General features: G+C 46.5%; 1 protein-coding gene across 1 annotated transcript in view; it reads right to left on the reverse strand.

Annotated features, from left to right (window-relative positions):
• The window catches only part of CLNK (cytokine dependent hematopoietic cell linker), an 80,301-nt gene extending 60,111 nt beyond the window's left edge, over positions 1 to 20,190 (reverse strand). The window contains exons 1-4 of the mRNA XM_040966319.1: positions 20,150 to 20,190; positions 19,174 to 19,245; positions 9,212 to 9,243; positions 1,693 to 1,775 (exon numbers count right to left, since the gene is read on the reverse strand). Of these exons, the coding sequence (XP_040822253.1) occupies positions 1,693 to 1,775; positions 9,212 to 9,243; positions 19,174 to 19,245; positions 20,150 to 20,190 (228 nt within the window). The remainder of the gene's footprint in view (positions 1 to 1,692; positions 1,776 to 9,211; positions 9,244 to 19,173; positions 19,246 to 20,149) is intronic.
• Between the last annotated feature and the right edge of the window lie 1,288 nt (positions 20,191 to 21,478).

The raw sequence follows: 21,478 nt of genomic DNA on the forward strand, positions 1-21,478 counted from the left end.
CTGCCCTGCCTGCAGGCAGGATGGCTCTGCAGATGCTTCTGTTCCAACTGAGCTATGGGGCCACGTTCTGACCTCAGAAAGGTAAGTCCATCTCCATGACTCAGTTGCTCAATGTGTAAACTGGAGGATGTCAGATCTGCTATATTTGGCTGTTGCAAGATGAATTGAGAAAACATCCAACAGGTCATACTTAGCAGGTGCTCCAGCACATTTGCTGGTGGACTGAGCCGTAGCAGAGTTGAGTGCTCAAGGCAAAGGAATGCTGTTGGGGTGTGCACCAGGGTTCGCACAGCAAGGCAGGGAATATAACGGGGTGATGGCACTGTACACAGAAGTGAGTTCTGAGCTGGAGCCTGGGCATGTGGGTCCTTGAGGAACTGGGAAGATGGCCATCAGCTGTAGGGTACCATTTATGGCCTGGTATGAAAACTGCCACACTCCCTAGAGCATTGGCTCTCTGGGGAAGTCTTGAATGTACCAGAGTAACTGGAGATGTGAGAATGAACTCATTTCCCATCCAAATCTCTCGTTACACTTCTTGAGGGCAGTCTGTGATAAAAGGGCAGGAGCAGTGGGGTCATCACCCCATGTCTAAAGACAGTGTGTGCCAGGGCTCTGAGACTTTCACCGTCAGGAGTAGAGGTGAGGATTTTGATAACTCTCCATTTCCATCTATCTACCCACCCATCCTCTACAAGTTTATTTCTACCCAGTTGATCACCTAACATATCATCACCATCATTTATCAACTTTAGGAGTTCTTAACTACTACATGTCCAATATTCTCTTCCATCAGCACCCTTATTTATAAAAATATTGATATGTGTACTTGAAAGGATCCATAGCTTTAATTACATATTAGAAGAGATATTTCAAACAGCACAGAGTCAATGATTCTATAAACGTATCCCACTTCCCGCATTTGTAAATATGTCAGTTAAAATCGCGTTACATGTGAGGAGAATTCAAAAAATTCACAGGAAGAGAGTATTAAAAGGTGGGCTTATTGTTATACAAAATGTTTTAGATGCATGCACAGGTTTTTTTAAAACATTTTTTAAAATCAAAATGTATTGTAATTCTAGATATTGGAACTGCTGTTATAAAGTCTAATCTTTAGTTGTTAAAATTCATCCTAAGTGTTGCAAATGACATCATTAAGTGGATTTATCTTAACATTCAGCTCTTTCTGTACTATTGAATATTTAGTATTATCTCAATGTGCTGCCATTTCAAATATATTATTATAAAATGTCAGTGAATGTCTTTAAATGTGATTCAAATTTTAGGTTACTTTATTAGTTTAAATTCTTAAGCCTGAGCCAAAAATGGATATTTTATATTGTTTTTCTTCATAGTGTGAAATTATATTCCAGAAGCTTTACTTCCACTTAAAATTTCACTGTTTTAGGAATTGCATTTGTCGTAAAACACTTACCAGCATGTTTTTTTCCCACTTTGTTCAATCTTCATATTGACCATGCAAATTAATTTTTATCTCCGTTTTATTATTGAGGAATTAGAACACAAGTTTATACTCAAAAGCTGAAATGCAGTCCTCCTTGACAAGGAAGTATATGATTTGGGAAAGTAATTTTTTTTTATTGTAAGTTACCAGATTTCTTGAGAAAGGCCACTCTCTTTGTAAACAGCAAAGACTAACAAAATAGGCAAGGGAAACAGCCGACTTACGTCATCACGAAGAGGCTTGTGAATAGTCCGGGACTGACCTGCCAACAAGAAGGCTTCAGATGTTATTGCAGTCACAGAGGCGGCTCAAAACATCGCCCAGACTGGGCTCTTGTTTTCCTGTGGAAATCTTGTTTCCATTCCAGTGAGCTTTTCTTGACCATAAATTTTCAAAACTGAAATGGGCAGTTCTGTGTTCCTATTTCTACCTGTTGCTCTTACAACACAGGGCCCATGGAAAAAGGAGGAAGGAAAACTGAACAGACTGAAACACCATGTGGCAGGGGATGCAAGAGGGGTTGCTTTTTCTGGAGCAGATGAAAACCTTCCCTGACAAGCAGGATGCTGAAAGACCTTCCACCTGCCCCCAGCTGCTCCTGAGTGCTGACTCAGCAACATCTCACAGGGTTTGTTCGCCTCTCCCTTCTCACCCCAAGACTCGGGTGATGGAATCCCTGGCCTGGGGCTCCAGTCCCACCATGGAGCAACTGAGCAATGGAGTTCTTGGGAGACATCTGTTGAATAGAACTGCTCATGGGCATCATCGCATTCTGTGTGGAGCTAATTTTTCCAAGTTGTATTGTAATTTTGTGCCTTCAGTCTGCTATGAGGAGCTTTAAATATGGAAGATGATCTTATCACTGTCTCTGTGTGAGAGCAGCCATGAGGAACTTCTGCCCCTCAGAGAGCAGGAACTGGGCACTTGTCAGCGAATGCTTGGCTGGGATTAGGTGGAAAGCTTCATTTTTGTGAGGGACTATGTTTCCCTTCATCCTGTGGCTGCTGGGAAATGCAAGACAACTGTCTGGACTGCATCCAGATTTTGTGAGCCACCGTGGTACGATAGGTGTGATAGCAAGCTACGCAGGAAGCAGGTGTAAGTTGTGTAGCATGCCCAAGGCTTTTGAAGGTCATAATGTGTAAGTTAGTTAAAGTTTGGTTCCATGGAAGCACAGCTCCTTGCAATTTGCTGCAATCCAGTGGATAGGGAAAGTGTCATCCAGCCAAAGCTAATCTTCCTGAAATGGTGAGGCTGGAGGAGCCGGATCCAACCTACACCCAATCCTGGCCAGCCGCCCTGCTGGAAGGAGAGGTAACTACAACTATCTCAGGGCACAGAGAGATCTTCCTGACCCAGCACAATTACATCTTCACTGAGATCTCTGGTGGAGAAGCCCCACACATTGTCCTAGCTCTTGGTGGCAGTGATTTGTCCTCTTCCATGAGCTGAGTCAAATGATTAAGGCCACCCATGACAGCCCAGCTGGCCTGGAAGCAGCAAAAGAACCCAGAGTTACTGGGGATATGCTCTACTCCTTTAGGGCTTTGTATCATTCCAGAAATAACTCACTGAGTGTGACCATTCAGAGATTTGTGGAGCCTCCTTGTCAAAGACCAGTCATCCAGCCTGAGACTCCCTTGAACTGGCTCCATGCCCCTTCTGGGTGGACCTGTGTCCATTCTGCCTGGAGATCTCATCTTCTCCCACCTCTCTTGAGCTGGCCGGAGGCTCAGCATCGTGTAAGATCCCATTTTCCTGTCTTCTGTGTTACTGTTGTTCTGACCACTCAAGGCCATAGAAATCTCACAGAGTTGTTAAAGCACTTGCTTTATACCCCACTCATTGTGACATAATAAGATGGCAGCATCTGATTGTTTCTTCAGGCCAACCTCATTTACATCTCTTTATCTTCCAAACTTCCTGTTTGTATTGTCAATGCAGAATCTGAACATATAATTTTAAGCATGGCTTTTTTTAACTGTCCCCCTGTCCATATCAGCTGCTGACCCACAATCTACAGCCCAGACACCTGTGTGGACACCAAGGCCCAGTGTAATCTGCTTGGAGTCCATCTCTGCCCTCTTCTTCTGCACGCATCTCTTCCTGGACAAAACTGCACCTGACTTCTCTTCCTGACCGACCCTGATGTCTGGGCTGCTCTGTCCACGTTAGTGCACATCTCCATCTTCCCTATTTGATCGCCTCCAACACCTTGATTGGGTTCCTCATGCTCTGCCTTTCCCCAGCTGATGTCCCGTCTCTGTGTCCTGCCTTTCCCAAGGAACCTGCTAGGTCAGGGTCGCCAGAGTCTCCGAATCCTCAAATTTCCCCTTTGTGAATGTCCCAGACTGACACCCACCCTGAACCTTGGTTGTAAGTTTTCATGCCTTGTATATTTAGAGTGGGGCTTCTCTCTCTTCCTCTGTTTCTGTCTCTCTGTCTCTCTCTCTCCCTGAGCCCACATTCCTGGAGGTATGTGGCTCACGCCTTCGTCTTAGTGCCTTCCCAGGGACACAGCAGTTGGTTGAGTCTCCAAGTGCAGTTGCCATGAGATATTCACATTTAAGGAAATCACTTGCTGAAAGGATTCCCAGCAGGTCCCACTGACAGGAATATGTTTATCTGGTGTGCGAAGTGAGGCAAAATGAGGAAGCCTGCAGAGAATCGGAACTTTCTGTTTCTCTAGGAAACAAAGGCAGCAGGCTCCTCATGTCTGATTGGTTCCCTAGGCAAAACCAGCTTCCATTTTCATTTTAGACACAAGGGAAGACTTAAGGGAGTATAAAGTGGGCCGGGGTACAGTAAAGATTAGGAATGGCTCCAACTCCACAGGCTCCCAACTAGACTTACTCATAAACACGGGGAAAGCCCAGGAATTAGTGACTCTGAGTGAGTGCTCACTACATAGCCTGGGAGATACAACTGTGAGTCTGTGTCTTGTCTGGGACAGGAACTCTTGGTTTAACAGCACGGATCCCTGAGAGTCTTTGGTGCATATCCATTTGTGCCCCTCGCATCTGCAAGAGGCCATGCATCGAAGTCTCAGTTGATGAACTTGCAAATTCCAGGAGGCTTTCTGAAATGTTTTTTGTTCCTCTTCCTGTTCTCCGCCATCCTGCTGCCTGGTCCACAGATACAGCTGCTTTAGGCTGTAGGATGGAGGCCGATGCAAGAGGGACAACAACGTGGCGAGAGGAGTGGGGGCCTCCGAGGACTTCCAGGAGCAGAGCTGCTCAATAGTCTTATCTTTTCTCACGTCTGGACTGGATTTAGCATAGAAAAACAAAATGAAATGGTATCTATGCAGTTTAAGTCCTCATACATTTCTGTTAAATATCTTGCAGTTCTTAGTAGAGGCCATGTTGGAGTTCACCCACTGCATGGCAGATCTGTCAATCAAAGACCTGAAAAAGTTGGGCATTCTGTTGAAGCCCAGTGAGGAATGTTAGCTTCAGATTCCGACTGTATCACTTTCGTGTGATGTGAGCTCAGGAAAGACCTCTATCAGCTAAGGTTAGAAAGGGGCTAGGATGGGAACACTAGCATCTATCCAACTTAGCTGAGAAGTTTTGGCCAACGGCATTCATGGGGAACATCAACTCTTCAATCTCACTAGATAAGCGCCTGGCACGGTGCCCACTGACAAGATACCGTGTTCTGTGCTTGCATTTTCAAGCTCAGCTTCATGACCAAATCTTTCTCACACAATCCAGATCTTTCGCACTGTATTTGGATCTATATTAGGAACTTGCTCATCAGTTAGTGTTCATTTTTCAGCACACTGTGTATGCTTTTTAGTGTTCAACTCTGTTGGCATCCATCTTTTGATCTTCCACATGGGCTCTTCAGGCTGGAGTCACCTCCGACCGTGAGGCCTAAGGGGTTCAGTAGTCACTGAGTGGGTGACCAGTCACTTAAGGATGAAAGGACAGAGGCCAAAAGTGTTTGTCGTGTATCCCTGGGTGGGTTGTGATGGGTTGCAGTTCCGCTCCACTCATTTTCTTCTGCTCTGACTTCTCTTGGCCTCAGTCTACCTTTATCTGTACGTGAGTGTAACAAAACCAGAACCCTTAAAACACCTGACACAGATCAGGACTTTAGGTTCTGTCTTTCCACTCATGGCCAGGAGCTGGAGCATGGATTCAACTCCTGAGCTGCAAACTCAAAGCCTTGGCCTCTGTGCTAGGAACTGGGCTGTCTTCTTCAGCTTCTGTCTGTTAGGAATTACAAGCTATTTAGGGATAGAGGGTATCAGGCTGATTTTGATCTCAGTATGAGGAGACTAGGATAGGCCACATCCTGTACCTGGCAGGTTCTAAACTTTGGAATATCTTTGGTTCAGCATCAACTCTTGTCTGAAGGAAAAGGAGGATGAGAATCCTTCTGTTCCTTTGCGTGCTGAGGAAAGGAGTGTGATGTGCGAAGAGCTTTGGATGGCTTGCACTTTGGGAGATTGAAAGGAAGAGAAAAAAAGGGAGGCAGAATACAAACAGAAAATAATCTGTTTTATATCCTACAGTTTTGAGGGCACTTCATCGAAAAATAGCACTGAAAGATTAAGTTTATTTCCGTGTAAAAATGAAAATCCATGTGTAATTTTGGATAACGCATGTATCGTCTGAAGATGGCATGTGTGTGGATTCAGTTTTCCCTGTCCGTCTGCCTAGCCAGAGAAGGAGATGCAGTCGTCGTATTCTGTGCGATGAATGGATGACTGTTCGCGGAATGGCTGCTTACGGGCGGCGTATGGGAGGCTTGGAGAACAGGCTTCGTGTTCCCAGTGCATGGCCGGTGTGGGCAGGCACGTCTTCTCTTCCCTCCTTCATTTCTTCATCTGCAAAGCACAGCGCTACAACCTCAGTACTGCAGCCAGGCCTTTCCCAGGCCCAGGAACTTCACCTTCATATTTCATTGTGGCCAAAGCTGGATGTCATTTTGTCATCTTACTGGTTTGCCATAAATTGATCCAATGAAGGAAGGGGTGAACACGTGACGGAACGGGTGATCTGGGAGGCAGCTGGCCCCCATTCCGTTTCTTGAGGTGCTCTTTAGAGATTCAAGTGAAATGGCCATTGTCTGGATTTGATAGTTGCTTCTTGGTGGGGAGGTGGTTTTGCTAGTTCCCATCTTCCCCTTTTAAGTGATCAGTGGTTCTTACAAAATATGTGGACCTACCTGAATTTAAATTATCTGTGAAAATTAAGGATTGCTCGGCTTTACTGCAAACCAACGAAAGCACAAACCCTGATATGGGCTTCAGGATATGGTGAACAGATTTTAAAGATCAAGCTTATTTTGATGCCAAAAATTGAAATCCATATATATGAGGGATTTCAAAGTTCATGAACATACATTCTTATGAAAAGATGATGTGTGAATGCAATTTTTTTTTGGTTTATTTTTGCATAAACATTTCCAATTGTGATTGTATGTTATACACAAAAGTTTGAAGACGAGTGTGTTAGTCCTTTGGAGTTCTTAATCTGGGGCTGATTTGAAGCTGTGGCTTGTGTTTACAAGAACGGGGTGAGCACCTTGCCCCAGCAAGTCAGTTGTCAGTTTTCGATTTGTTTCTATTCACCAATATTCCCAGCGTCTTTGGGAGAAGCAGCCCGGGCCGGCCTCTGCTGAATTAATGTGGTGCTGTGATGCCTGCAAGAGGCCAGCAGGGGGCAGTGGATACTTATAGATTCTGTATTCACTGCTTTTTTTTTTTTTTTTTTTTTTTTTTAGATTTATTTTTATTATTTTTTAATTTGAAAGGCGGATATACAGAGAGGAGAGACAGAGAGGAAGATCTTCCGTCCGATGATTCACTCCCCAAGTGAGCGCAACGGGCCGATACTATGCCGATCCGAAGCCAGGAGCCTCTTCCGGGTCTCCCACACGGGTGCAGGTTCCCAAAGCTTTGGGCCGTCCTCGACTGCTTTCCCAGGCCACAAGCAGGGAGCTGGAAGGGAAGCGGGGCTGCCGGGATTAGAACCGGCGCCCATATGGGATCCCGGGGGTGCAAGGCGAGGACCTTTAACCACTTGCGCCACCGCGCCGGGCCCTTCACTGCTTTTTAAAACACAAATTTTTCTTTCCAAAATGAGAAAAATCATCAACTATCAACACTGCTTTCCTTAGAAAACTTAAAAAAATTCAAATATTCCTGGACAAAAGAAAATGTTTCTGCTTAATCAAACCAGTTAGCATCTATCTTTGTCAGGTTTTTTTGTTTTTGTTTTTTTTAAATATTTGTGGTGATTTAAGACAGAAGGGCTCACTTTCTAAATAGGGCTCTCTTCTCTGATTTCACTATTCGGTGGGGGGAGAACTTGTGAGTTTATTTTATGGAAAAACACAGAGCTGCTCCTTCCACACAGCCTCTGAGGAGGTGTTGACATTGACAAATTGTGCAAGTTTGAATACAGAATGTGTCTGTCTTCAGGCCTGCAGTGTTTCTTTTTTTAAGAATTCATTTTATTTTTGGTCGTAGATTTCTTTTAGCATAGAAAAATAAAAATGTATGCTATGATAGAAAAATGATAAGGCCGAGCAAAGCCAAAAGAAAGTGAGCACCAGTTCAAGACAGCTCTTCGCACATGCGCACACGACGTACAGGCATGCAGTCTGTATGTGACAGTGCTCTGAAAAGTCTGTGGAAAAGGTGTGCTCTTTTCATTCCAGTTTTCCAGCAACATTTGGAGTCCATTTGTGTGGGATCACAGAATACACACTGTTTTGTTGCTTGCTTTGAAATCAGAAAACACACCGTCAGCATACAGAGGGGCACCAAGAGGCCTGGCCTCATTGCTCGCAGCGGCTACATGATACTTCCTCCTCGGTGTGCCCTGTCATAAAGCACCTTCAGTTCCGGACGGGATTCAGGTGGAAGTTGGGAAGGGATTGGCGGTGAGCTCCCAAAGAGGACTGTGTTTGAGGTCAAAGACTAGAGTGCAGTTTGAATGCATCCCCTCAGAATGGCATAGCCCTAGTCAAAACTTCCTGGGAAGTTTCAGAAAAACATTTCCGTGAGACTATGTGGGTGCTCAGGTCCTGCCTAGGCTGACACTGCTTGCTTTGCCCCATTCTGCCAATGCTGTGTGCACCTGCTGAGAGCTGGTCCTGTGTTCCAGTGTGTTCTGTAATGAACCTTTCCAACTCATTTGCTGACTCTGTTGGTCTCACCACTCAATCACTTTTCATGCTTTTTCCTGGACCACTCTCACTTTTTTTTCCTTCACATTCCCATCATCATGTCCAATGCTAAGCTTTTTAGAGATGTCCCGTGGGCTTTTTCTATTCTCTGTGAAAAACACAAGTTTTACTCAAACTTTGCTTAACTTCTAGGTACCAAAAAACCAGCTCTGAGAAGAGCTGTCAGACCACATAGGATGAGCTTGTTGAATCATCCAGTCACTCAACTTTATTTTGGGGAAACCCATTTTATGAAGTTTAAACCAACTCTATGATATAGAGCTGAACAAACTTCGAAGAGTAGGCACAATACTGGCATTTGGGAGATGAATACCCATTTCTCAGATGGAAGAACTCAGGCACAGAATGAGCCATGCTTCCTGCAAGGCTCCTCAGCTAACACCTGCAGAGCCAGGATCCCCATACTCTGGCTTCCAAACCAGTGTGCCTCAGCAGCAACTGGAGGGAGAGGTGGGAGCTAGCAGCTGATGTTGTTTTGAACAGGTCAATGATTTCATTTGAGGCTGTACAGGTGTTCCCACCGCGCTGATGACTCACCTGGGGCACCACCACCGAGGCGAGTCCATGACCTAGGGTGGAAAAGAGCCAGGGTGAGCGTCAGCTGCTTGCATGAGAGGTGCTTCACAGGCAGCCTCTGCCATTGCTTTGTGCTGCCTTGCCCTAGACTTCCATTCACAATATCTTTAGAAAGAAAACACAAAGGGGCTTGTAGAAAACAACGTCACACATATTGTTTGGTGATTTTCTTGAACATTGGTATGTTATGAATCTGTACACATACATTGGGAAAAATGCATCTATGCATTACGAAAGAATACATAAGATCCTACATGTGTTTTACATGATACTGAGTCCTGAGGTTCTTGTTAGTATTTGTGATTGTAAATTATGTTGCAATGTGAGTCTCTTCTTGCACTGTTGGCCTCTTCTGAATATTTCTGTGATGGGACTTTGGAATGGCCAAACAGAGTGGACTTGCTTGCCTCTGGTTCAGCCACTTCCTGGAAGCTGGGATTGGTTCATATTATTTTCTGTCATTATCTATAGAAAGCATGACTGTGTCATTGTTTCTTACCATGATAAACCTCGGACTTTCAAATCACTTTACCTACCTGGCACTCATTCCTTATTTTACCCATTGCCCTTCCTTGATGATTCCTGAAATAGAAATATTGTTTTTTTTTTTTCAGATAGGTTTTGGACTAACTGCATTTCCTCTCTGGTGGGGTATCTGTACGTTTTTGTCCATTCACTTGCAAGGTCTTGGCATAGCCACAGGATTCACCCTTGAGTGGTGTACTTGTGCACGGATATTTTTCCTACATTGTGGGCAAGGATCTGAAAGGCCCCAAGGACGCAGAAAGCTCCAAAGGATGGTGCTGCCATGAGCCAACTTGTTTGTACCTCTAATCACTGCCAGTCCTTGCATTACACCTTTCCTCTGAGGTTCCCCAAGTGCGTCACAGGAGCAATTAATTGCACATCGCAACACACACCGGGTGTAAATATTTATGAGGCTGATTTGGTGGCTGGGACTGGGTACAGAATCCTGGAACATGGAGGTGTTGGTAACCAGGAAACCACAGCCCATGAGTACAGCTGCCTGCCTGCTCTATTGCCTTCTCTTCCCTATTTTTAATTCTCAAAGTGACTAGGTTGGGAACCCCGAGTTTATAGAAAAGGAAGCAACTTGCCTGTTCCCAAAAGCCACTAAGCGTGTGGGGTTTACCTGCAGCCCCTCTGGTCTCCCAAGCCTTGCCTGTCCCCTCCCCAGGGCCTGGAGGACATGGCCAGTCATGCTCTGGTGGCAGGTGCAACTGTGCTCTCAGGGCCCCTTGAGGGGAGCAGTTGGTATCCTCTCAGGTGGCCTGAAATTCTGTGGAAATCAACACAAATCAGCTGGTGAGGAGCTGACTCTGCTGACACCTCGAAAAGACTTCCCTGGCGTCTGGGCTTGCCATTCCTTGCATGGGACACAGAAGTGACATGTGCTTCTGAGCAGAATGAAAGTGTAGAAAGGCGTCCTGTTGATTAGGGACAGCAGGTCCCACACAGGCATCCTGCAAGGCTGAGTGTGGGAGTTTTCAGGATAAGGCAAACTCTGCCCAGGACCTTAAAGGAACATGGGGATTAAAGTAGTATCCGACCTTGGCCTCCCCTGGACTTGAGGACCTACGGCTGCAAATACTAGGAAGCTTGTTGGAGATAATGTGGGCCAGTTCCAGAGTTTTACAAATAGGAGAACGGGGGCCCAGAGCTGCTAGAAGATTCCCTATTTCAGGCTCCTGGAGGTGGAAGTGAGTCGTTTCTCATCTAAAAAGAGGAAATCAGGAAAACATAGTTTGAAGTCCCTGTCCAGGCACTGAATGAGGCTAGGTTCTGACTGGTAGACAGTTTTTTTTTTAAAGATTTATTTTTATTATTTTTTTTTATTGGAAAGGCGGATATACAGAGAGGAGAGACAGAGAGGAGAGACAGAGAGGAAGATCTTCCGTCCGATGATTCACTCCTCAAGTGGGCACAACGGCCGATGCTATGCCAATCCGAAGCTAGGAGCCTCTTCTGGGTCTCCCACACGGGTGCAGGGTCCCAAAGCTTTGGGCCGTCCTCGACTGCTTTCCCGGGCCATAGGCAGGGAGCTGGGAGGGAAATGGGGCTGCCGGGATAGAACCAGCGCCCATATGGGATCCCGGGCGTGCAAGGCGAGGACCTTAACCACTTGTGCCTCCGCGCTGGGCCCGACAGTTTTTTTTTTAAATGGACCAGTTCAATCCATTTAAATTTATTTTTTGCAATTTCTTTTTAAAATTCAGCATTATAAAAAGATTTATTTTAACTCAGAACTCTGTACATACTTAACATGTACAATGGATGCTTTTTGAGGTAAGTTTATATCCAACCGTGCATGCATACTGTATCACACTACATTTATGCTGGATCTAGAATAGTTTCCCTTGTGGAAGGGCTGGGGGAGCAAGAAAGAGGAGGTACAAGTGCACGTGTTTCAAGTTTTGGTTGTAGAACGTCAACAGGTCTTAGAGAGATGCTATACAGCACAGTGTCTGTAGTTAACAATGCTACACTGTACCCTTCAAAGTCGGCTTTAAGCAGACAGTGTGCGGTATTACACACATGCTTATAGTAACAGCAACACAGCAAGGGCGGGGGAAGAAGCTCTGGATGGGATTTTGGTGAGTGGGTGGTTTTTAAAATTTTTTATTTTGCTTATGTATTATTATTATTATTATTACGAATTTATGTGGGAGGCAGAGAAGACAGAAGCAGACAAAGAGATTTGCCAACCTCTGGTTCATTCCCCAAATGCTCTAAGAGCTAGGCCTGGGCCAGGACCAAAGCTGGGGGCTGGGAACTCAAGCTGGCTGTATTCCATGTGTGATAAGGGGCCAAATGTTAGAGCCATTACTTGCTGCCTCCTCAGGGGCCCATGAACAGAAAGCTAGACTGAAGCTGGAACTGGGAGTCAAACCTGGGCTCTTTGATGTTGGGCTAGGGCATCTTAATGGCTAGGCTAAATGGGTGTGTCCACACTTTATTTTGAATGGGCATACAGTAATTGTGCAAATTGATGAGATACAGAGCAGAAGTGCAGACCTGATAGAATTAGAACAGTGGTTGTCACAGGATGGAGGCATGGGAGAGGTTGTCCAGGGGTGCCAGCTCCAGTTAGTCAGGAGGAGATGGTAGTGCTGTTTGAGGACATGGTAGGGTGAGTAGGTCAACAATAAGGTATTGTATATTTCAAAACAGCCAGCAGAGGGAGTTTTGAACATTTTGTCCAAAGCCACAATGCACCTGTTGTGCATTTCCAGCTGCACTTTGCAGATGCAAACAAAGTTTAGAAGAGTTAACATTGCCATCCCCCTCCACTCCCGCTCCTCTCCTCTTGAAGTAGCCCAGCAAGGATCGGCAGAACCAGCATTTGCCCGACTCCTAATGCCTGGTTTTGTAGAAGCCAGCAGCAGCAAGTTAGACTGCAGTGTGCTGTGTGCCCAGAGCTTAGCTTCCTCCCCATGGCCAAGGCTGTCTGAAAGTGGCTGATGCTCTCAGCTCTGTCTCCCTGCTCATTCAGATGTCATATCCTGGGGGATTATGCACCCCAGGGCTCTCCATGCGTCAGTGCAAGCCAAGTGAATTAGCAGAGGAAGCACCAACAAAACAGGGAGTGCTGTTGTTATTCCAGCTGAGCCCCAGCTAGGAGCTAGGGAGCCTGGGAAACAGAGTGGGGAGGGAGGAGGGGTCTGCTGGAGCAACCATCCCAGGGGCCAGGGCAGGAGGGAGTTTCTTGGGAGTGTCCAGGATGCCACAGTTTTGTCTGACTGGGGCGCACACGCCTTCTTGACACCAGCCACTGACAAGCTATCTGAAAAGACTCCTGTTGGCACTCTTTGCAGCTTGACAGCTCAGGTGATGAATGCATGAGGCTGCTAGCAAACTTCATGGAAAGCTGGCGAGCTCTCTGTGCGCCCGGCACGTTGGGGAGTTTGCATGCCGCCTCTTGCCAGGAGGCTCTGGTTTCCTTTTGCCAGCAGTGCCAATGGCATGACCATGTTGAGTGACCCACATGGCAGCCACTCTGCGCTCTCTCCCTTGACCCTCTCTAACCTGGGCTTGAGTGCAGCAGCAGGCTTTTCTGACTCTTTGTTTAGTGTGTAAGGCGAGTGTCAGCATTCACGGGAGATAAAGTGAACAAGGCTGATCTTCCGAGATCTGTTGTCTTCAATACTTAAGGATCTTTACAGAGTTTTAATTCTGAGTTATTTTAACACTTAAAAAATTTTAATACATTTAGTAACTATAATGAAATTCAACTCCTGTTTCTAGCCCCGACTCATGCTTGTGCTGCCTGGCAGGACTGGGTCTGGTGCGGCAGCCATGGGTGCTGGCGTCCACCTTATCCATGGAAACAGAGTTTGGCTGTGTGTTGTTCCAGTCCACAGAGATGGCACTTGGTCCTGTCTCCAGGGTCAAGCTCCTTGTATGAAGACTAGTAACTCATTGCTCCCTTGAGCGCAGTGTGGGAAGTCCCAGGAGTCGGCAGCACACCCTTGGCGAATGACTGGGTGATTTCACACCACCAGCATTCTGCCTTCTGAAACTTCCAAGATTGATCTGCTCAACTTTACTTTTCATTTTAGGTTCTGCTTGGAAATGAGAAGTTACTCCTGAAAAAATCCACTAGCTTTTGAAAGACAACCGATCCTTCTTGGAGCTGTTAAACTAGACAGAAATGAGCAGAAATCTGAAGTGACTCAATTCATAGCCTTTTCCCCTCTGTCTGAATGCTTGCCCTGTGTCAGGCAGGAATTGAACTCTATGCAACAATGATTTTGCCAAAAGCTTACGACAATTCTTGGTGGATATCATGTTTATTTCAGTGTTGGGAGTCTTATAATATCCCAGTGCCAAGTAAGACCAGAAGGATTTCTTCCCCTTTGAGGATGGGTTGACTGTGAGGATCCTACTGGATCACATAGTGTAGGTGTCCTGCTGTCTGTGGTAACCAGGTGCGCCATTCTCCCTCTCCATGCCTTAGAGGTAGACAGTTGGTGTCAGGGAGCTGTGAGGCTAAGGTTTGGACATGCACAGGGTGCTCAGGGCAGAGAGAACGTGAGGGGTAAACTAGCAGACAGTGTAGATCCTTAAGGTAAGTGGGCACAAGATACAAACAGCTGTCTCAGAAAAGTGATATAGGGGCACCAAAGGCTAATTAGAGAGGGAAGTACCGAGGTTTCTAGAGTCCAGGAACATGAGAATGATAGCTGGGCAGGGAGAGTTCTCCTTGCTTCCCACATGGCCAACAAAGCTCTCCAACCACCACCCGGGTGTGCCTCCAACGGTTTCCCGTGTAACTCACATTGCCTCACTGGAATAGATAGCAACTTGGGTGTTCAGGCCCCCTGGACTGGGCTCTTGGATCCTAAATAGGAAACTTGGTGCCAATTCAGTGCCTGCAGTGTTGTCTATACTGCTATTACATGAGCAGGACTGCGTGGATGGTGAGTGAATGAGTGTTATGTCCACACGCACAGCTCCCAGGAGGCCAATTGCTTCAAGCTGCATTGTCAATGAAGGCTGGCTCTTTACACGCCAGTCCTATTCCAATGAGGCCAACAATGGCCGCCACACAATAGGATGTGCACTCACAATGCTCCACCTGCACGCACAATGCCTCTTAAAAGCCCCCGGGAACAAGTTTCTTGTTTCATCACAGACTGCAGATCAGAGAGCATCTCCCAGTCCCACATGACTTTGAAAAGCTGAAACTCACCTCCAGGTGGGATTGAGTCAAGGCTCATATTTGATTAGTGAATAAATAGGTTCATTATGCCTCAAAAACATCCCTAATTAGCTTCCAGAATCCTCCTCTTATCTTTTTATAAAAGATATTTGGGTCTTGCAACTCCTTGACGGGACCCTGGGGAGAAAACCCTGGAGGTGTCTACTGCCACGCAGAACTGTCATAAGCTCACCCCAGATCCCTGCCCGCTGCCTCCTCAGGAAGCTGCCCTCCCAGCCCCTCTGGACACCTCCCTGCTTTGCACTGCTCACGATATACTTTGTAAAGCTGGCAGGTAGCGTCTGACTATTGATTCATTTCTTTCATTCCTTAACTAGGTTTTCAGTTCTTTAAGCCAGTAGGGTCATTGTAGGCTATGGTCTTTCACATTAGCTACCGATGTCTCTAGCCAATACTGATCATTGAAAACAAAAACGTCAGACATTGTGATGGGTTCTACGGCAAACAAACGAGAGTGGCAGGCTGAGCCACCATGCCGGAGTTAGGTAAAACCTTCCTCTTCCAAGCAGAATACCGCCCATGTCCCACATCCCTCCATCTTTTTCAAGCCCTCCCGCTTTGGTCTCCTCCATCTCTTCTTCCCCCTAGCCTTCTCCCACTTGCTTCATTTTGTCACCTGCTGAAGTATCAAGCATGTGGCATGGCTGGCTTTGAATCAAGCAGCGTCCTAGTGTATCAACACCATAAAACTAGTGGATCTTGACTGCCCCCCAGACTTCCCATCTTTTTCCTCCCCATCCTTCAGCAAATATCTATGGGGCATTGGGTAGGGATGTGCCCCCTGTGGCTGACCGTGGGAAAGCTGTCTGGACTCCACATTGCATACATGCCCTGCCAAAGAATGTTGGACCTGCAAATCTCTTGGCTACTGCGATCTTCCAGCACTCCTCGCTCTAAGCACAGTGAGGTGGAGCAGAACGAGCCAGTGCCTCACTGCTCTTGGTTGAATGCAATCCTGTGAAAGCTGGGAGCAGGTGACACAAAATCAAGGGGAGAAGCAAGCAGGCAGCAGGCTCACAGTTCCTGGGCTTGCCTGGCTCTTGAGGCCCAGTAGGGGGCCTCCTAGTGCATGCAATAGAAGAAGGTTTCCTTCTCTGGGGTGAGGACTTGGCTCTCCTGTGCCCTGAGAAATTACAGCCACCTGCACTCTGTTCCCCTGGAGTGAACTGTTAGTGCAGGTGCTTAAGGGAGAGGAAAGATAAAATCCATAGAGCAAGTGGTGATGAGTGGGAAGGATCTGCATGTAGCAAGTGTGAAGGACACTGTTAGGACCAATACTGTCAGTGAGAAGGGAGAGAAAAGGGAGATAGATCCTTGTGGGAATTGAAGGCTTAGAAAGGAGTCTTGGCTCTGCCACTCACTCAGCTGTTCCTAGAGAGGCAGTGTGTGGCAAATGGCTCACCCTGCTGTCCCACTCTACCATACACTGAGTGTCCTGCTGGTGGGGCTATGTCTGTTCAGCTGTGGTGTTCTCAGGGCTTCCCACAGATTAACCATTTAAGGGCTAGTCCTCTTCTCAAAGAGACAAGTATTGGGTCTCCTGTGCCCTCCTTTTTCTCTCATGATTTTTCTTTCTGTTCTCTTACTTCTCGGTGGGCAGGCACAGATTAGGACTGGAGCCCTAGGTCTCTTACTCCAATTCCAAAGCTTTCACTCTGGGGGACAATGCTCCTAGCCAAGATTCTCAGGCCCCTAAAGCAAGCATTAGGCTTTCTGGGAAAGCTTCTGACATGCAGGAGCTGTGCTCCCACACTCCTCTTTCTGACACGTTTCTAAGACCACAGGGGATACAGACTCTGCTGGTCCCAAGCCCAGCCCCTAGAACAAGCTTTGCTTTTATTTATCCCAATGTGCAGATGTGTCTCCCAGAGCCTCAGTTCACCTCCCTCTTCTTCATGAGGGAAGTCATGGCCAGGAAAGTTGGTTCCTGTAACCCTGGACATCTGCTATGGACACCAGTCCGTGTCCTGGCAGCTCTACTCCAACCCAGCTCCCTGCTATTGGCGCGGGAAAAGTAGCAGAAGATGCCCACTTCGGAGAACCAAATGAAGCACGCAGCTCCTGGTTTTGGCCTGGTTCAGTCTAGGTTGTTGCAGCAACCTAGGGAGTGAATCAGCAGATGGCCGATCTATCTCTCCCTGTAAATCTGACTTTCAAATAAATGAATGAATATTTTTAAAAAGAAATAGAAAGTGCCACTCACATACACACATGTACAAACTCATGCACACATGTATATACATGCACTCTTACACATGCATGAGCACACACATGCATGACCTGAGAATTGTTTGTCTACTCCAAAACCCACAGTGAAATTTAGCCTTGTTAATGAGGAATCATGAGCTCAGCTTGGGGCGGCTGGCAGAGGATGGACAGCCACTTTGTGCTTGTTGAGTGTGTTGACCCCCACATGCAACAGTGTGAGGAATAATAATATGTCTACCTTTACTTGCTGTGACTCTCTATTAGCCTCAAGGGCTGTATTCATCTGTCTTAAAAAGTAGGATGGCTACAGTGAGAACATCCTGTGAGAACATCCACAGGCAGGTGGAATGTGCCTAACACATAGTGAGTGCTCAGACCTTTGGCCTCTATGATTTATTAAGGAGCTGTGTTGGCCCAGGGAGCCCACAGAGCTCTTTGTTTCCAAACTCTAGGTCCAGGAGATTCTGTGATGGACAAAAAATTTCACCTGCCATTTCTAAAAGTCACAATAAACTGTAATGGAAAGACCTCCCAATTCCAACCTAGGTCCAGTGGGCTCACTCTGCACCTCAGCCTGCTCGGCAGTGGCTTCCCCTTATGCTCAGCATCGAATGCTGGCCATTGTCATTTCTATGGAGGAGGGAATACATGTGTGTAATGATTATTAAAACAAGACAGCCGGCTCGATATGTAGCTTTCAGACATTGGATTTGATTTACATATCTCAAATACTAATTTATATTCATATAATACTCCCATTATAAAATATGCAGAGGTACAGAGATTTGTATGTATATGGGTTTTTTTTAAGCTTGGGTTTATAAATGGTTTGGAACAGGCTGCACAAACATCGTCTGTTGCTCTTTTTAATATATCCTGAGCGTGCTATGACACATCCTGAAATAATTTGCTTCAGAAAAAAAGCTCTGCTCTTTTCTCTCTGTCCCCCCACCATGCAACTGTAAATATTACTTTGATGCATGTAATTGCTGCAGTCCTCTGCACTTGAAGGAAAGCTCCTAATGCTTCCATCTCCCGGTTTCGCTATTGTCAAGAAATAAGAGAAATGGACTTAAAATGTGTTATTCAAATGCATTTAATGTAAACATTAAAGAAGTCTGAGAACAGCCACAAATTTTCCTTTGCTTAAAGTGGTTTTGAAAAATTCCCCGAGTGTTCAGTTACGTGGGAGTCAGGGAAAGCATGTTCTGTGCACATCTTAAATCCGAGCCTGCTTGTGGTGGCTCACGGAGAAGGAACTGAAGGACATTTAGTGGGCTGGGTTGAGTTGAACTAAATTGGGATGGGAGAATTAGCATCATTATGGAAACCCTTGGGCCCTCACTCACCAGCCCAGGAGTCCACCCAGGCAGGTGTGAAAGGGTGCCTGCTAGGTGCAGGATGCTGCTCTGTGTCAGTCTGCAGAGGGACAGAGCAGACAGGGCTAATGTCTGCTTGACTCCCTTGGTGGGAATTTTGTCACGTTAGCACTTGTCACTGAGCTTTTTGCCTGGTCTGTGAGCCTCTGAGGGCAAAGCTCTGTCTCTTGTCCCAGCATCTTCAGGGGCCTCTTCTAGTCTTGATGCCATAAATGTTCAGCGTTTTTCCCAATCAAAGCACCGAGGAAGGGAAGGCTGGAAGCCTTTGGCTCTACCTTGTCTGTTTGCTGTGAGTCCCTGACACAGACTGGTGATATGATCCCCAGGGCATCCTAAAATGCACTGGCAGGAGCCTGGAGCCTCCTTTTCTGGCTGGGAGGTCTGGTGAGGTGCCTCACCTGCAGGGCTGTGGAGGCAGGGAGTCTCAACCCACAGCAAGCCCTTTCTCCGCCCTTTGGTCTCAGCACGGCCTCTGGGGTCACTCCCACTGCCATAATTCCAGCCCACAGTTTCTGCATGTGTGATGGTCAGCTGGCTTGCCACAGAGCCAGCGTCCCACCCCCTTCTATTAATAAACAAGTAAATCTTCTGACCTATTTTTCGGCAGAGCGAAGTTCTGGAATTTCAAATCACTGGTTCCTTCTTTTGTCGTCCTTCCATTGCCCCTGGGATGAAAGAAAATAGATTATATCTGGGAAATAGCAAGAAGCTAGGGGAAAAATTAATTAAGTGCATTCATTCATAGAAACAAGCACCCAGTCAGATTTAAGTAATTAACGCCTCACATATAATTCTGAATCTCTCTTTGCATTTCCATTGGGGTTAAAAAAATCTGCATGTAAAGTAATTCAACTACTTCTTCTTTTTTTAATAGAAGAGTTTTCTTTTGCAGGGGTGGAATCCTAGGGCAGAGGAGATGCCCCCAAGAGGAGAACATGGGGTAGCTCTCCCACGTTGACAGTGACCTTGGTCAAACGCCACCAGTTCCCCTCTCATCTGCATTCAGTTTTAGCCGCGTAGATGGGAGGCGCTTACGATATTTAAACTGAGAGCTGGATGATATTCTGGAAGTTCCGCGATGTGAGCTGAGTTTGTCAAACCAGTGTCCAGGGAAGGAAGAGCAGGACTCAGCAACACCAACTCCTAGTCCAGTAATATTTATTGAACTCCCGTGTAATTTAGACTCTCTCTGTTCAGGCATTTTCTAGGAAGTGATTATGTTAATTTAAATTGGGTTAATTTTGTTAAAATTCATTGACTTCATTTACTATCATAAAACATCACTGATACACACACTTATTTAATTAACTTCACGTTGTTTTTTGGGCGATTCATGCACTTTCACACATTTTCCTGTGATTTTTTTTCCCTCCTCCAAGGCTCCGTGACAGCTTTCCCCTGCCCCTGCTTTCTGCACTTGGGCCAGGGAGTCTCCCCTGGTCTTGAGACGGTCTACTCCTGCCCCCTTCCCACCAGCCCTGGCAGGTCTGTGTCTTCTTCCTCAGAACATCACTGCTGTCTTGGTATTCGTGACTCACATTCCTGGGTTATTTCCACAGAGAAACCTACCTTGACCTTCTAGACTGACTGGCTCCTTGTCTCGGTTTCATTTTTACTCCTCTCTTAATTTTTTTTTAAAGATTTATTTTACTTTTATTGGAAAGGCAGATATACAGAGAGGAGAGACAGAGAGGAAGATCTTCCGTCCGATGATTCACTCCCCAAGTGAGCGCAACGGCCGATGCTCTGCCGATCTGAAGCCAGGAGCCTCTTCAGGGTCTCCCACGCGGGTGCAGGTTCCCAAAGCTTTGGGTCGTCGACTGCTTCCCCAGGCCACAAGCGGGGAGCTGGAAGGGAAGCGGGGCTGCCGGGATTAGAACCGGCGCCGGGCCCATATGGGATCCTGGGTGTGCAAGGCAAGGACTTTAACCACTGTGCCACCACGCCGGGCCCTCCTCTCTTAATTTTTTAAGGGCAGAGAGAATGAGACAGACAAGATCTTCCTTTCTCTGATCTACTCGTCAAATGCCTGCAACAGTGGGCTAAGCCAGGCTGCAGCCAGGAGCCAGGAGCTCACTGGGTCTTCCATGCGCATGGTAAGGACTTTAACCCATCACATGCTGCCTCCCAGGATGTGCAGTTGCAGGAAGTTGGGGTCAGATATGGAGGTGGGGCTTGAATCCAAGTCTTACAATAAGAAGTATGTCTCTCTCAAGTGACATCTTACCTTAAGTGCCAAGTACTGCCCTCCCACCCTGCCACACACAAGAGTTCCCTTCCAACTTGCAGCTTGATGCTCCTGTCTGGCAGGACAAGTAAGCAAACATCTCTATGAGAGTGGGGTTTGCAGCTTTATGCCCCAGGGCCTGGGTCTGTTTCTGGCTCACACGTGAATGGGCATGTGATGAAGACTTCCAAGAGATACCTTGCACCGACTTGATGCACTTGAGGTTTCAGGTGTGCCTCTAGAATACAGTGTGGTAAGGAAAGAATTTACAAGTTGTCTGGATGTATTTTGTCACTGTGTAAATTGACCATGTAGAAAGATGCTTTTTTTTTCTATCATGTAATTCAAAATGACTTTATTATTGTGCATTTGCCTCATTTCATTGTCTATTAAGGAACGGTTTCGACTCGTACATTGGTGTCTACACCCTGACTTTTTTTCTAAGCTCTGGACCTGAGCCTGCACCTCCTTTCAGATCTTTCTAGATGGTTTTGCTCCAGCAAAACCAGCCTTCTGCCTGGGGAGAGGCCACCTGGCTCATGTGGTTTCCATACCAGCTGCTCTCCTGGGCATCTTCATTCCTTCTCCCTCATGCCATCCTAACCACTCAATTCTCCCCCTTTGCTCCGAAACCTTTCCTCCATGTTACTTCTGCTTTTTGAAGCTCTGGC

Source organism: Ochotona curzoniae, unplaced genomic scaffold (assembly GCF_017591425.1).
Source record: "Ochotona curzoniae isolate NIBS_2020 unplaced genomic scaffold, NIBS_Ocur_1.0 scaffold_4505, whole genome shotgun sequence".
Taxonomy (NCBI): domain Eukaryota; kingdom Metazoa; phylum Chordata; class Mammalia; order Lagomorpha; family Ochotonidae; genus Ochotona; species Ochotona curzoniae.